We start from the raw sequence: 17,891 nt of genomic DNA, 5'->3' as shown, positions 1-17,891 counted from the left end.
CTACTCACTAATGGGTTGGGGGAGTGTGATGTGAATAACACTAGAAGCATAGAGATATGTCTGATTTGGTCCAGTAAGTTCACAAATGAATTGACAAAAAGAATGAACAGGAGATGAGATTCAGATGGGAAATAAGCAAGAAATGTTTTTTCTGTGTATTTCCCAAACTGTCAGTTCCATCTGTTCTATCAGTCTGTCTTTTAATAATTACCTTTATTTATCTCTCTGTTTCCTTCTCACTAATTATCTGTGTGCATATACATTACTGCAAGAAAAGCGAGGTTTAGAGAGAGATTTTACCCATTGTGATACCAATGAAAGAGCTGGAAAAAAAATAAAACTTTAAAGTACACATAGTCATCACTGGTTGTTACATAGGAAGTGCTGTATAAATTTCTTTACTACAAAATATTACCCTCTCTCACCTTTGTTTCTTTTATACCTTTGCCATAACTTTAGGTTGCTCTAATCTCATCTTTTTATTTGTATTACTAATATTCTTTGAATCTTCACATAGATGTGGTCTATTATTATTATTTGCACATAAATGGGATTAAATCATAACTCCTAACACTAGACATTATAGAAATATAACAAAGGGTATTTTCTAAGCTTACAATCAAAACTCCTAGACTATATAAGTAACACTGATCCTTATCTAAACCCAACTAAATTAAAAAAAGAGATTTTAAACACTCTAATGAGCTTTTGAGCAATGCTGCATGACTGTGGCTGAGGACTTTCAGGTGAAACAAGATTATACTGTGCTGGCTAATTAATAGGATAGTAACTTATTCCTACTTAGGTTACTCTGTGTAGAAGAGTGTTCTGTTCTGTGTGTCTAGAATGTGGAGTCTGTTTCCTAGGTGTCATCAGAAACAGAGAAAATCAGAGGACAAAGAACAGCATTACCTTAGTTGCTTGTGGATAGATGTGTTGGCTGTTCAGAGGACTTCAGGTTGTGTGTGTTGTATTTCAGTATTAGGACAAACATCAGTTCTTCCCTAATGAAGAGTAAGTCATCCTGTATAGGTAATGAGAAGGTACATACCATGCAGGACATTTAAAGAAAACTGAGGAAATTGAAAAGTGTAAAGTAGAGATAGAATAAACTACTTCATTTCTAAATAAAGAATTTTGGTGGAGTAATAGGTTAAAGAGAATAGTGACCAAATGGGGAGAGAACAAGTTGTGGGATTGCTTAAAAGTGATAAGGCTTGAATCTGGAAGTGTATATGGATAAATTAGAAAAAATAACTCCTGCTGGAGTGAAATAAGCAAGAGAGATGTTCTTATAGAATCATGAGTGGTTTGGGTTGGAGGGGTCTTAAATCTCATCTTGTTCCACCCCGTGCCATGAGCAGGGACACCTTCCACTAGACCAGGTTGCTCAGAGCCCCGTCGAGCCTGTCCTTGAACATTTCCAGGGATGGGGCATTCACAGCTTTTCTGGGCAACCTGGTCCAGTGTTCCAGCTTGTTCTGACCAGCTTTACATCCAGTGGGTTGGAGAGGGACACTGTGTTTGGGGGTACTGTGGGGGTAGGGGGGCAGTGTGCACGTGCATGTGCATGTGTTTAGGTGACAGAAGTCAGAAGGAAAAGAGTGCATTCCTCTTGAGAGAGGAACTCCTCTCCATCTCATGTGCCTGTGATGCTGTACCTTCCTTCTGAGGTTCCTTTCATGTTGAAAAGTCTTCAAATATGAACAGTTTCTGTGTAAGTACATGTGCAACTTTTACGAGTGCTGCAATTACACCCAAGTTTATAACTAAAGGTAACTCATCATCATGGCAAACCTCTGTTCAAAAAGAGGTTCAGGTACATACATAATCCAGTTGTGGACAAGAAAGGGCCCATACTATGCAATCTCCTGACTGGTACTTTCTGAAGGCTGAGTAGAAAAAACCACTGTGGTGTAGAACAATGTCAGGATTGAGCAGCCTGCCTAAGAGGGGAAGGCAGTGGTAACCCTGAGGGGCAGTACAACTCAGAACAGAAAATTTTATGGAGTCTCTTGCAATAAATGTTTTCCATGTGATTTCCTGGGGTATATTTAATGAGCTCCCCAATTACAATTGCAACAGGAATTTCACAGCATTATTCTTTGAGAGCTTTCTTTTTCAGCTGAAAGTATCTTTGTTAAAAATGTCTTGGATTTGAACATAATCAGCAGGTTATAACTTTGTATTATAGATCATCTTTCATTCACTTTGTATAACAAACTAGTATTAGTTCAAGTATTAAATGCAAAAAGATGTTTGAAGAGTGGTTGTCAAAGGAAGAAATGAGATGATATTGGAAAAGAGGGGTTTGTATATTTTTGATTGAACATTTACTAACTAGGCTGTAATGCAGATATCCTTTGCCCATGATTCAGATAAAACTTATATAGTATTTGCTACCTTACATTACTGCTTCCTTTGCCTTTGTGAGGAGAGAAAAACATGGTTTGTCTTATATTGATCCAATCATTTCTCATTCCTTTCTTATTTTGCCATTTCATCCTCTTCTTTTCCAGTTCTTTGTTGCTCATTGTAATTTCAGCTTCAGTACTAGTCATCTAGACATGCATACTTTTTATAAATTTATTTCATTATTACTACTTTTATAGCATCTGTACTGTACACATTGCTAATAGCATGGTGTTTAATGGCCCTCAGTTACTTCTTTTTTTACCTTGGGATGAAGGAGGCTGAGTTGTACTTGAATGCTTGTTCCTTTGCAGTGATCACCATGCAACAACTGTGAATGATGATTGGTACATACTAATGTCATACACAAATTAAAAGTCATGTTTAAGGTCCCATTTGATTTTTTCATGTATATTGTGACTAAATTTAAGATGTTTTTGAGTTCCTCAAAAGTAATTTTTTTATTGTTTTGCTTGCTTTTGGATGATGCTGTTTTCCTATTCTCAGTTTATTGGGTTGTGAGGTAATGTGTATTTATTACAGGTAATGTTTAAAGTATCTACCCCTTAGCTTCTACATTGTTTTCCTTATAAAGATGCTAAGTGATGCTCATTAGACAAAACTGATTAGACCACTAATATGTGGTCTCTTCATCTATAAAATAATTATGGAAAAGTTATTTTTTGAAAATAATGATACTTTACAATATACCAGAAGGGACAGAATGTGCTGTTATTGATCAGTCTTGGGTTGTTTGGTCTTTCATTGTTATGAAAGTTCTTTGTACCTTAGAGGGTTTATCTGTGGGTTTAACTCTATAATATCAGCTCCCTCTGAACACAGCATACCTACAAAATGTTGCTAAATTCATTATAATAGTTTAGTGGTTTGCTTTTGTTCAAGGCTTTTCTCATCCTATGTCATGCTATAGCTTGAATGAAAAAGGGGATTATTTTGATTTCTCTCTTTCAATGTAATTTAATACAGATAATAATAACTGTAAACCAGATGTTCTCTTATCTTGCAAATACTTTTGATATTAATGATAAGACATATTCCAGTGAAATTTTAATGGAAGTGTTCTTAAAATAATGAGGCTGGATACTTTTATTAGGATGTTTTGCTATATATTACTGTCTTTGTCTAAAAAGAAAAGTTAGGAAATTATTTTGTATAATGAAGAAATATCATTTATAAATAAGAAATATTTTCAGTTCCTTTTCCACCTCTATTTTGTAAGGAATGTCTCACAGATTCTGTTATACTTGTAGAATAATCTTTCAGTACTGCTTTCTGTCATTTTTTGGATACATACTGGTATATTGAGTTGGAAAGCACTTGTCTACAAAAGCACTTTTAACTGCATATTATGCCTGCTGTATTATATTTTTATGACAATGCCCACAGCACAAAAAAAGGGAGGAAAAAAGAGAAACAAAATTAAAAACACCCCACACACTGCCACCAAATTACCCTTTTTACTATTTTTTTTCTATGTATTCAGACATTTCATAGTCAAATGGTTTCTTTTGGTCAAGTGCCCGTATAATTGAGTTCAGAGTGTTTGAGCACACTGACCTATAATGGTTATACAGAAACAGAGGAGAGAGGCATTTTCTCTCATGAATAGATTCTGTAACAACAGCGTGATCAATCTCTGAAATGTAAATATCTTCATTCTAAATATTCCTCACTAAAAGTGAGACACCTTTATCATCTCAATTTAAAGTTTTTAAAACATCTCTCTTTGTAATATTATTTCCTCAGCATAAATAATTCCAGCTGCATAGGCATCCTGTATCTCAGAAGGCATTTCCCAAGCAGGCATCTCTTTCTAAAAACAGAACTCAATTGTAACAGAGAGAGCTGTAGCATAGTTTTATTGATGACCTTGGCAGCAGCCCGTGTACAGCCTTTATTTATCCCATTTCACATTCAGTTTTCACACTCTCATTCTCTGTGATATTGCTGCTCTTTGATCCTTCACTGATTCTGTTGGGAACAGGGGATTTGCACCTTAAGATGTTCACTGTAGCACCTTGTAGCACTCAGCTGACTCCAGCCTGTCCTTCACTGTCAAGTTCCCCATCTGTTTCCATCTGTATTTGTTTGGGTAGCTCAGATTAGGCATTTTCAGTGTTGTTTATTCCCAGTTTGTGATAATATAAATGTGAAACCAGTGGCTTTATGTAGTTTAGCTTTGTTAATGCCTTTGGCCATACTGCAAATGCCCTGTCTGACCATACAGCTATTGGCAGTGGTACAGAACAAAAGCTCCTGGTACTAAATTGTTTGTAAAGGTACAAACTATTGTGCATCAAATTGAACCAGGAGTCAGTTCCCATGCCAAGTACTGAGCAGTCTGAATTTCAGTGTCCTAATACTAGAAAATGCTTATTAAGAACATTTTATGTTCTTAATATTATGTTATATAATAACATATTACGTTATTAAGAACAATTTCTGTCTGAAGACAATTGAAACTGGTTAAGACCTGCTCATTTCCCATGTTCCTACATGAACAGTTGTCCATGTCCCAACCCCATCATTATTCATGTACCTGCTCATGGCCAATTTTGTGCGTCAAACTTCCATGCAGAAAACACAACTTTCCCCTGGTCTTTATTTCTTTTCCTATTCTTTCTGCCCAAGACAAGTCTGTAGTAGTTTGCTGGGCAATCGTTTTACCTCAAAGTTTAGAAGGAAATGACAGCTATCCTGCCAGCTTCAGCCTCCTTGAAGTTCATTGGAGACAGCAAGCATTTGGAAAATATCAAAATGAAGTGGCAACTAATGATGTTTTTATGAGACTTCCATCAAATGCTTCAAATATATTTCAGTATTGCTGATTTTTACAATTAAAATGCCAAGATAGATACAGAACTGCAATATTTTTGCCTTAGTTTATTCCCTCTGGTTATTGCATATAAACCTGTAGGATTTGTTTCTTTACCAGCTCTTGTGATGTCATACCTGCTATAAGATTTTGGAGAACATAATTGCACATTATACACAATTTTCTCATGAACTTATGGTGATTCTTTTTCTAGTCTCACTATCTTATATTCTTTAAACTGTTTTAAGACAGATTTATCACAATTATTCTTATATACAGTGGAAGCATTTGAAATCTTGAATATAAGGATTTAAGTACAGAGTTCAGATTTGTCCAACTCTCAAATAAATCTTTCCCTTTCAAAAATGTAGCATTAAATGCATATTGCCTCTCATAACAAGTTTTAATCACATGGGCTGAATCCCAAGCAACAATGATGCAAAATTTCAGAAAGAAATATAAAGATTTTATTTCATGGTTGTCATATGCCATCAGCTTGGAGTCCAGAAGAATATTCTAAATGTAAAGATATATAGTGTTTCTCTTCAAGAATGGATATACTTATTCTGCAGCTGTAGGTTGAAAACTGATATTTTTAAAAAACAAATTCCCTAAGTAGTATCTTAGTAAGGTAGACTGTCAGTGCAAGTATTTTTATCTTATATAATTGCTAAAAAGAGATCTGAAAAAAAAAGTAACAGATGTATCTTTTGAAAGATTAAAGTCTTGTGTTCCCTGTGACTTAGAATGTGCTCAAGTGGTAGTAAGCAGGTGGAAAAGTCAGCTGAGTTCAGCTATAAAGTATGTTGTTGTGAACCATAATGTGTGTAATTAATTGGTAATTTGGGGTTCCTTTGCAGTGAGGAAACTTAACTGTGTATTTGCCATATTTATTTAAGTAAACAAACTTATTTCAATAAACATGCAAAATTCTAATGCAATTTAGCTATTGTGTGACAGTTTTTGAATTAACTAGCAATAATAATCAATATATACAAATAAATCATGTTTTTAAAGACTATCTGTACCTTCTCTTCTGTAGAGTTTAAGCACCTTCATAACCCATTGTACCAAAAATGAAATTAGTGTCCAGTAAAAAGTTCAAGCTGAATATGAAACCCAGTAAAGAGATTTATCTGAGTGTTGGGTTGTGCTGGAATAGACCTAGGAGCAAAGAGAGAAAAAAAAACATTCTTTTGCAGTGATCTGCAAAGGTAAAAGAGTCAAAAGCATCCCCAGCAAAGCTGGCTGGGTGTCTCATGTAAGAATAGCACTGGTTTTGTCTGGAATATTTTGTATCTTTCCAAACCTTCTTTTAGTGTAGAACAATGTCAGTCACTAAGCATCCTAAACTCTAAACTTGCTCTCCAAACTTTGCAATTTGTTAAATCCTTAGAAAGGCATCAGGTAGCAGGAGTTCTTAGAACTGTGTGAGGGTAACACTCTATTGTACCTCCCTAAAGATAGCTTATGTTGAAATTCATAAATAATTCAAAAATACTTAGAAAAAACATGATTCATTGCACAATATGCAACAGAGGCAGATGAAAAGTGACTACTTGCTGCCGTTTCCACACAGAGAATTTGAGGTTCTGTAGTAAACTTAATCATATTTACAGCAGGATGAATAAGCAATTGAATTTCATTCAGGTATTTGTTTCTGGTTTTGATGGATTTGCTGAGTCTGCATCCATGGACTCCTTGTGTTTGCTTGTATGCACAGACAGTGTTCTGAATCCTAATGGAAGAAATATTTGCCTATTGATATTCACACAAGGAAATTATAGCAGAATAAACTGTGTGCTTATCCAGACACCTGCCTCCTGGAGCACATATTCTGAATATAAACAGTATTTAGGGCTCCTGTCCCTTTAGGACAACTCTTGATGCTTTCACTCCCATGCCTGCTTACACACACACACAGACACACATGTATTTATATTTCTGCAAATACATATCTAGTTATAAAGTTCAAAATTTAAAATTATAGGATGTTACATACTTTTGATTAAGCCTTTTGTTTTATTATTCAAGAATTTTAGAAAAGGACTCTGGAATGAAGATTGCAGCGGTAAAAACAGGAACTGAAGACACAAAGCTATAGTTTTAAGCTAAAAATGCACTCAGAATGTTGTAAGAGCCATTGCAGAGTTGTGCTGACTCCTTCCATGAGGCTTCTTGTTGATTTTGTAGAATCACTGTTGTCATTCATGTAGCTCTTGAGAAGATGCTGGTGGTCACTTTAAAAGGTTACTGTGTTAAGGTTACTGTGTTAATAGCTGACATCTACTAACTTTATACCATCTTAATTGGATCCTTTTAGATGTTCAGCCAACTGGTCAGGCACACAGTGTGAGAGGCCAGCTCCCAAAAGCAGCAAGTCTGACAATATCAGTACAAGTAAGTCCTTCAGTTAACTGCTATTACTTGTCAAATTTGCCTCTGTTTAGAAATCTAAAGCTGGTAATATTATAGAATGTGATTTCGTGCTGTGAAATGTGCTGGTTACCTGCATCTTTTTCTTTTTAAAAAAACCCAAATGCAGGTATTTCTTGACTTTTTATCATCACTGAGTGTTACATGAAGTGGTTTGGATGCAGGCCATGCTGTACACTCAACTGCTCCAAGGGCTAACTGCACTTTTCTTGAAGAAAGTGTATCAAGTGACAAGCATTTGCTAATATCAACACAGTACAGAGAACTAGTGTGAGACCTCTCACCATTTAAGTCCTACTGAAAGCATAAAAAATAGAGTTACAAGTGGTGCATAACTCTTGTACAGGCTGTCTGCAGAGGTTTGAATTTTACCTACTGTGAAAATCATCCTGGAAGTTAGAATAGCTCCTGTCGTATTTTTTTAAACACATCTGTGAGCATAAAAGGAAGGTATTGCTACACTATTGGCAGTTTAAACTGGACAAAGCTGCCTGCAGAGTGTTGAGTATGCTGATAGTACCCTGCTGTATGTGCCTCTATCACTTTTAGCCCAAGTGGAGCAGTAAAATGAGTTACCCAGTATTCAGGTCAGCTTGATGCTTAGATGAAATCTTCCCAGCGATCCAGACAAGTGCAAGAACACTTAAAACTGGAAATAGGCAAAAAAGCAGCCAGAACCCAGATCAGTATTTCGTGCTGAGGGAATACCTGCTCTAATTTGGGAAATGACTTCTCTTAGACCCCAGCCTGCACCATGGCTACCAAACAGCAATTCATGCCTGGTGGGCTGTTTTTAAGGGTTTTTTTTCTTGGAAGTTTACATGCCAAGACAAAATTAACCTATTTTTCTTTTGGTTTGGTTTGGTTTTTTTATTTTGGGGTGTTCCTAAGTAGAACTTAATCCAGCTATTTATCAAATGTTTTCTTAAAATTCCCTTGTTGTAATGTCCTTTACATGCTGAATCTTCGTAAGCTGAAGTGAACTCAGGATGCTTCAAGTTTTTTATTCAGTAGTACTTCATTTCTTGTCTCTGACAACCTGACTTGGCTTTCAGTAAGCCTTCAGGCAGAATTCAAGGCATTTTTCAATTCTTTATTTAGACTGTGTTTAATGTAGAGCAGAGAGTGCCAAGAGCTTATTTTTTTAATAAACCAGTAAATGGAGCCAATGAAACAACCAGCAATATTTTTGTTTTCCACCAGTTAAGGGTTGTGATATTAAACATGCCATTCCACACTGGCTTTATGCTGAAGTGCTGTAGTTTATAAAGGCCAGATTATTTATAACATAAAATTATTTGCTGCATGTATTTCTTTACTACCATGTACTTACAGTAAGGCTGAGAAATTCTTTAAGGGGCACAATTGCTGACTCTAATTTTGCAGGTAGTCTCATTTCAGTGAAATTATCTGCCAAAATAATGTTAAGCCCATTTACTTCTTCCCTGTTCCCACCTCACCTTTAACATCCCTGTCTGATCTGGGCACTGTTTTTCTGCTGCATTAAGCATTATTGTTATAAGCACATAGTTTTTGTCATTGCTTGTATCAACATAACAAAATTGTTGGCTCTCAAGTGCAATGCAGTAAAATGCAGGAATGCAGCAACCATTTAGAAATTAATATTGTTCACTACTTTTTGTTTTTCCGCAAATAAAAGTAGTAAATACATATAAATGCTAATGAATTCTTCAATCAAAGCCAAGTCTACTGAATATTTTAAATTACTAGCTCTATGCTGAAGATGATGGTGGCAGTCAGAGGCCACTCCAGTCTAAACTGTTCAGCAATTCCACATATTTTCACAGGGTATTGCTGCAAACGAGGGCAGGGAATTAGTTCAAAGTATATTGGTATCCAGAAAGAGGAAATTCCCGATTTGCTTAAAAAAGTGCTTGTGTGTACACTATTATCTGTAATGAGGTTGCTTTTTTTAATTGATCAGCATTAAAATCTCAAATCAGTGAAGCTTATCACATGAAATTGCATTTGTTGGTGCGGGAAATTATTCTTTTTTGATTAATTTAACCGTTTTACAGCTATGAAGCCATGAGTATTCAGTGTTATTTCCCTTCTATTTTAGGAAGCATAGCAATCATTGTTCCTCTTGTTTTACTGGTGACTTTGATCACAACTCTGGTAATTGGACTATTTCTTTGCAAAAGAAAACGAAGGTGAGTAATTTTATATTGATATATGAGGTAAAAAATAAATCTTTAAAGTATGTGCATCTTTTTGATATACAAAAAATCACTTTATGTATGTTGAGTAGATATTAAAAATACAAAACTAAACCAACCAACCAAACAAAAAACGACAAAAAAAGCCACACAACAAATGATCCAAAATGTGTTTCTCGATGCAGTGAATTGAATTAATTATATTTTGGTTCTTGCTGGAACAACCACATCTATTATTTATACTTATATTCCTCATAGACTAGAAAAAAAAAAATTGCAGTTCTTATCCACCTTGCTCCATCCTGCCAAGGCTGTTAATAACAAGTGTTAATAACTTTATCCAGAGACTTAGAGAACTTAATAAATAGAATTAATGTATTTCATTGAAACCACATAATTAATATCGTTCAAGTTATAGTGAAGATGTAAACAATGATGAAAGTGTTTACTGTAGAGTCCCAAGCCTTGTTGTCATTACTGTGTTCCTTTAGTATCTTGCATAGGAAGCCAAAATCCAGGATTGATTTTGTTCCCTTAAATTTAGATGCCTTAGAGCTGATGATGAACTTGGGCAGTTGAATTAGACTTTTTGACTTTGACCATTTCTTCAAAGGCCATGTTGGGTGGCTAGGGAGGCAGGGAGTGTTTCTGCTGCATGCACACACCTGAGAGAGCTGCTAATTTTCTCGTGTTCAGAGAAACAAGAATCTGATGTTGATGGTGATGCAGATTTAACAAGGAAAGATTCCTAGTAATAAGAACATGGCCCGCTAGGGAAGTCCTGAGTGGGAATCAGACAGCAAACCATTTATTTCAGGCCTGTAACTGTCCTGCTCATTGGCCTTGAGCAGCTGTCTTCCTTTCTCCTGGGGCTTGTTACCCCGCCTTTGAAACCAAGATAATTTCTTGTTGTTAAGTCCTTTAGAAATATGTGATGAATCTGCTGTTTCTGCAAGTGTGACCATTTACGTGGCTGTTTCAGTCCTCCAGGCTAAAAGAATATTTTAAGTTGCTATGATCTGGCATTTCCCCTGCAGACTCTGGTGTAAACTAGTAAGCATTAATTTTTAAAACCTTTTTTATAAAGCCAACACGATAAATACATTCCCTGTCCATACTGGTATTAATGCTGACCCTGCCAGGCTCTGTGGATGTCATTATGTCCTGCTGTACCTAAAACACAAACTTTAGTGATAGTTAAATCCTGAAAAACAGTTGCTGACCTGTAAATTATTTAAGTTATTGAGAATCACTTGTTAAATAATAGATTTTCAGTAGAGAAATAGAACTAGCCTCAATAAAGAATTTTCTTCTTAAAATTATCTTTGAAAATATATTTTAGGGTTATTTTATCTCCTCAAAGAAGACTGTTAAGTGCTAAAGTAGGTGTAGTTGTTCAGCACTTGTAAGCTACAGTAAAGTACTTATTTTAGAAAATATTTTGTTCTATGCTATTTCTTAAAAATACAGACCATTTAGTATATTGGATTTCAAACACTGACTGCAGCTTTTTCAACCAACAAGAGGACTCTACTGTTGTCATCCTGACTGTGACCTCCCTATTATTCCCTTGTAATTCTAGAGAACATATTGCATTTGGAAAAAAATACCCTCTTGAGTTTATTTCTATTGCTCAGACTGAAATCACCTCCTTAGCTGAAAGAAATGAATTCAGCAACTGAAACAATTCAACTCAATCACTTATCTTTACTGATACCTAGTTCAAGGTTAAAAATAAGACTTTCTTTTACCAAAGCTTGAAAAAAAAAGAAGTTGAACTTCAGCTTTCCAGTAACCACTGGCAGGGAATACAAACTGGAGCTGTGAGAAGTTCATACATTTTTAATGCGTTGTAATGAAACCATTTGCTTGTCCTCAGTTTACAACTGACTTTGGGCAATGGATTTGAGGTAGAAGTGAAGTGGATGAGGGAGGGAACATGACTCAGGTTCACTCCATCTTCATTCCTGCAGGGAATCTGCAGTGAGTTCTAAAGGCTTTCCTTGGGAAGTGAAGGAAATCTGGAGATAATCAGAGGAAGTCAGTGTTATTAGACAACGAGTTAGCACTTTGTATGAATTCACACCACTACAGTCAAACTGAGAGAAACAGTAGCATTCTACCTCCGGCTTCTAGACTCAGATTGTTACTTTGCTTGGAAAATGTAAGGATTTGCTGATGGTCTCTGCAGGAAACACTTTCTCATCCCGTTGCTTTTAAATATTAAACATAATATCCAAAAAAATTACTGGAAAACTCTCTAGCTTCTCTTTTTCTGTGTTTATGCACTGTAGGACAAAAACTATCAGAAGACAACCCATGATAAATGGAGGAATCAACGTAGAAATCGGCAATCCATCCTATAACATGTATGAGGTGGGCCATGACCACAGTGAAGGTGGTCTTTTAGCCTCAGATTTTACTGTAAATGCAGAAAAGGTAATTTTTTTCTTTTTCTAGTGGCAAAACCACTACTTATTTTGTGTCTTACAAAGGCTTTGACTTTAAATGTAATGAATAGAAGCATAGAACAATGACATTTAGATTTAGTTAATGGATATTAAAGCAAGTTGGATTTCATTAGAGTAAATGTCATGTATACATTAACAGCTGGTTTGTAGTCTGATTCTTGCTGATGATCATTTTTCCTAGTACCTGTATTTTACCAAAATAGTGTTAGAACTGAACTACAAAGTGAGTTTTTTGTCATAGACACATCTGCCTTAAGTTGCCAAACCACAATCTATCTTTTTAGCCTAGTGGCAAATATTGAATGGAAATATATTATTGTACAGCCTATGTTTGAAGCATCAAAGAGTGCATGCATACATATGAGACTAACTTATTTCACACCTGAAAACTTCCAGAGGCACAAAGAATTGGGATTCCTGGCAGGATAGATAGATTAAATGTTTACACAAAGCTAGTAAGTATTATCATTTCCTTGTATAAGATGCTGTCACTTCTGCAGCACCACTCTGCAGTGATTGAGCTCCCTGAGTGATGTGACATGGGATGAATGGGGTAATGCTGCCATATCTTTCCTAGAGCTCCATAATCAGACATACACCAAAGGGCAGCCATCACTCTGTGGCATTTCTGACAAAGCAATAACAGGATTACTGGTAGCTCTAGGAATGTCATTGCTGAATCACATAGTCAGGGTGCTGAATACAAGAGGTAAGCTGAAAATGGAGTTACTCACTGGAGGCAGAATGACTGAGCCAGTGCTTATTGTGAAGTCTGGCTCTAATCCTTAGTGGAAAATAACTGCAAAATGCTGAATTTTATTTTTTGTGCTGAGGGATACATGCAAGATTTTCTTAAATGTAGATCAGTCTAAAATATTGTCTTTAATTGCTGCACTGTTTACTTAACAGTGCTGATAATTACACGTGGAAAATGCTCTGCTAGCACAGAAACTAAAATTTTCTGTTTATACAGGCCAGATACATAGGGGGAGGGCCCACTGCATTCAAGCTTCCCCACACAGCTCCATCAATCTACCTAAACTCTGACTTGAAAGGACCACTATCAACAGGGGTGAGAAATGATGATTCAAATCCATTTCATTCCACATCAGCCCCTTTCTAAAGAAAGTTTGTCTGTCATTTTTGATTAGAGGCATTTTATGTTTGTTTTTAATTTTGGTCTTTTTTTTCTTTTAATGGAAAGAAGAACAACAGTAAATAGTACATTTTTCTGTTTGAAATAAAGGGTCCCTCCCTGCATACAAAATTTCACCTGTACCCATCATTGTAACATGATCTAAAACTGCAAGTCTGTCTTTGCAAAGGAATGAAAAAACAGTAAACACTGTGATGCTTTTCCATAACATTATACAAGTTCAGCATGGCATTCACAGCCATGTATCTTGATGTATTTGCAGTTCTTATGTAATTACAGGCATTTATCAAGTTTATCAAACTGAAATATGATCCCAAAGAATGGAAACAAGTGCATTTTTTTAAGAGGACTTTGACGCACACCAAAATTAACAATTTCCTTTATTATTTGCAGTGGGTTTTTTGACTGTTCAGTTTTCAATGGATTTGTATCATAAACCAGTTCCTTCTGAAACATCAGATTTTTTACTACATTTTAGTATTATGTTTGCAAACACTGAAATTCAAACTACAAAAGAGACGTCGACATTCATTTTCATGTGCCTCAAAATATATTCATCTTTTGTGCCATTTACATTCTTGCATGATTGTAATATGTTGTATTTGGTAGCATAACAATTTTTATAGGGTGTGATTTTTCTGATGGAGCACAGAACCATGGATGATGAAAGCTGGAATATTTGCCCATCTGTAACATTAACTCTTTCTTGTAAATTCTAGTCACTCCAATTTCTTTCTGTACCTCACTGTACTGCATTATGGTATCAGTAGCCACTCAAAGAGGTATCATGAGGCAGAGATTACTATTATATATAATTTTAATAACTCCATAAGGCACTATATAGATGCCAGATGTCTGTTCTGTTGTGCTTTTCATCCTTAATAATGGTTGTCAATGAGATAAAAAGTCCTGATGATTGAAATAGAACTAAATTTCTGTTCTTCTAAATTTCTGACTGTAATCCTGGGCTCAGAAATAGTGTTGATCAACAGGGAAAAGAACTAAGACTCTAGACATCTTTCATTCCTTGTTTCCCAGGGTGTACTCAGGCTATTTGCAAGTCAAGAAAACCTACCCATTTTTACTTTGGGTGATTTAAAGCTTAGCCATTTCTTATGTACACCAAACAAATTAATTTCCCTATTTTAGAGCTTGCTGGAGTACGACTGAGTATTTGTGAAAGCACAGCTGTGCTGTCCCACTAGTTATAAGGAAGAGGAAGATTTTGACCACAAGACACCCTTTCCAGTTATTATAGGAAAAAGCTGAACATCGACTTGGATAGCAAAGGTTTTCTAGGGACAATAAAGGCACAAAGTGTGAAGGAAGTAGTAGAGACATGACAGACCTTGGATAATGTTCTCTCCTTAGCATGAGTGACAGGAGAGAAAGTTTTCCTCCATGTTATACATCCTTCTGTGCTGTCAGGCTCAGGAGATTTCTCACACACTGAAGTGTATTGCAGCATTAAAAATGGACTTGTCCTATACTGAAGTACCATTCATTTCAATAGATGTTTTTCATTACAGTCCAAACTACCAAAATTTTTGAGAAAATATTTCTCAATCTGTAACTACTATGATATATTAACACTTATGCTGGTTTATTATTAAAGTTTAATTTACATTACGCAAGTATTGAATTTTTTGGTCAAATCATGTTGTGTATTTGGGCCACAGAATTCGAAAACATGGTCAGCTATTGATGGGATGCTGATGTCTTAGAACAGGTAATATATGGAAACTGTTGGATGCAGTTTTCTACTGTTAAACTTGTCACATGGTCTCACAGTGCACCTTCTCTATAAACTCCTTCATATCTATTCTGAAATCTTCCAGTGTAATAAGGTGGACAAGTCAACCTCAGAGACATTTTTTTTCAAGGTTTTTGTTTAATTTTTGTCATTGTTTTTATGGTTTTAATATCATAATGTGCTGCATGTCACGTCATTTGTTATTTTAATAGCATGTCTCATCATGAATTTAATTTTTAACTAAATAATTAACTCATTATCAGGTTTTCAGATGTCCAGGTATCTATTAAATATGTCCTGTTGTATTTTATGTGTACTCGTTGTTGCTTTAACAAAACCATTTCCATTTCCATAAATGCTAATTTTGGTTTAATCTGGCTGATCTAATGTTTTATTAATTTCTCTGCAGCCAACAAATTACGCCAATCCAGTATATGCAAAGTTATACGTGGATGGACAAAACTGTCGAAACTCCTTAGCAAGTGTTGATGAAAGAAGAGAACTTCTTCCAAAGAAAATAGATATTGGGATAAGGGAGACTGTGGCATAATCTGCTGTTACCTTTTATACTCTGTATAAATGTATAAAATATAAGGATTACTTTTCTATGTACCAACAGTATTATAATTGTTTTGGCATCAGCATTACCTCTGTTTTTTGTTTGGTTGATTGTTTTCTGGGTTTTTCTTTTGCTGATGACTTTTGACTGACCATTTGTAAGGTATTTTTATGAAAAAGAAACTGCACTACGGTACAATTTACAACAATGCTGCTGAAATAACACATCTTTAAATTTGTTAAAATGGCAAACAACGTATTCATTTGTAGCGTGAAAATGAGCAATCTATTTTCTATGAACTTTTTTGGTTCTACTTAATCAATGAAGATGGTATCTGCACTTTTTCATTATGTAGTCTGGAAGCTGTAGTACAGTGTGTAACTTTGTTTATTTTAAATGGTGAAAGAATGATTGAATGGTCTACTCTCTTCTTTGTGCCCATTAGAATTTCTCTTCAGATCCTGATGAAGCTAGATAACTTTTCACAAACATACATAACTTGCTTTTAAATTAGCTTTAGGTTGCCAAGAAGTAAACAAGACTATAGAAATGAGACATCTAATGATCTGCATGAACACAATGATTATGTTTCAGAAATTCAGTGACTGTACATGATATACTAAACATATATACCATGTAAACAAGCTTTGTATTTATTAAAACCTTATAGAACATAGTAAAGATATATCTTGGAAGCTGAAACCTTACTTGCTGTGGGACAAAGCATCTGAACTCCAACAGTCCTGTAGGACAGTAGCCACCCTAGAGCACAAGAGGGCATTGCCTACACATGTGTTATGTTTTTTCACTTAATCACACGCATTACTTACGGATTAATAATTCCCCAACACGTACCGAGCAGTAGGGAAAAAACCAAACCCCAAACCTTAAGCACACTCAGATGATCACAGCATTCGGTTTTGACAATCACAAAAAAAAACCCCCTCACGCCTGTTTAGAGATATTAAAGAATTCAAAACACAGCAGTTTCTTTAAATTAAGATAAACTCTGGTATTGTGGAGGTAAAACGAACCAAACTGCATATTAGTGAAACCTTACCAAAGCCCAAGTTTCAGTAGCCTGGGTTAAATGTCAAAATCCAATTATCAAAAGTGAAAAGCATCAGTATCAGTTTCCAGCACTTCTCTGACCTGATCTGCTTTCTGTTGTTGCTAAGAGGCAAAATCTGACTCACCTTTTTTAATTTTGATGGAAATAAAGAATACAATTGCTTTCAGGTTTGAACTGAATCAAAATATTTTATACATAACTTTAAAGGCACAAAAGACGTATTCACACATATACTGTGGAGGATTCTTCCTTCCTCTGCTAGACATGACTGACTTTTAGCTATCATAATATATTAACCTAACAGATTAAATATGTTTGTGGTTGCTCTTTATTCCCTTTGTACAAGCATTACAAAAATAACTGCTGTTTTATAAAAGATTTTTGTTGTACTATTGTGCATGCATACTACCTATTTCTAAACTTTGCCATATTGGGGCCTTTATAAAACTCTTGATTTATGTAATACTAGTGCAATTTTGCTTGAACAATGTTATGCATATCATAAACTTTTTCAGGTTCTTGTTTAAGTACATTTTTTTAAATTGAACAGTATTTTTCATTTTGGTTATAATAGTCATTTTGCCTATGTTTCTACAATGAAGTGTTAAATACTTTATAAAAAAATTGTTGACTGATTTATTTAAATGAAAATCTACATACTTAATTCAGTGTGTTGACTAATTTTTAAATTTAACTTATAAAATGAAAGCTAAAGAAAGAGCAAATTGAAGCGAAAGAACATTACTTTGTACAAATGGCTAAATCCCTTTTCTTAATGACAATTTTTGCTTTTTATACAAATTCTGTTTGAATGTTTTTGCAGCTCTGCACGTGTTTGGATAACTTAGGTGTATAGCTGTACATTATGTCAATAGAATTTTAAAACTATTATTTTTTCTATAAAAATACTGTATTAAATAGTTTCATACCACACAGCTATGATTCCACAGGTTCTGCCTTTATTCTGCTGACATCATCAGAGATGGACTAGGCCCTCATTTTTTTCTATAATTAAA

At 35.1% G+C, this 17,891-nt stretch overlaps 1 protein-coding gene across 1 annotated transcript in view; it reads left to right on the top strand.

Annotated features, from left to right (window-relative positions):
* The window catches only part of LRP1B (LDL receptor related protein 1B), a 506,665-nt gene extending 489,166 nt beyond the window's left edge, over positions 1–17,499 (top strand). Inside the window, exons 88-92 of the mRNA XM_051810328.1 lie at positions 7,572–7,648; positions 9,768–9,858; positions 12,159–12,303; positions 13,309–13,407; positions 15,654–17,499. Coding sequence (XP_051666288.1) covers positions 7,572–7,648; positions 9,768–9,858; positions 12,159–12,303; positions 13,309–13,407; positions 15,654–15,794 — 553 coding nt within the window. The 3' untranslated portion in view covers positions 15,795–17,499. The remainder of the gene's footprint in view (positions 1–7,571; positions 7,649–9,767; positions 9,859–12,158; positions 12,304–13,308; positions 13,408–15,653) is intronic.
* The last annotated feature ends 392 nt before the right edge of the window (positions 17,500–17,891 follow it).

This window comes from Manacus candei, unplaced genomic scaffold (genome assembly GCF_025592945.1).
Source record: "Manacus candei isolate 608988 ecotype Guabito, Panama unplaced genomic scaffold, ASM2559294v1 h1tg000077l, whole genome shotgun sequence".
Classification (NCBI taxonomy): domain Eukaryota; kingdom Metazoa; phylum Chordata; class Aves; order Passeriformes; family Pipridae; genus Manacus; species Manacus candei.
This window is presented reverse-complemented; position numbering and strand designations above follow the sequence as displayed.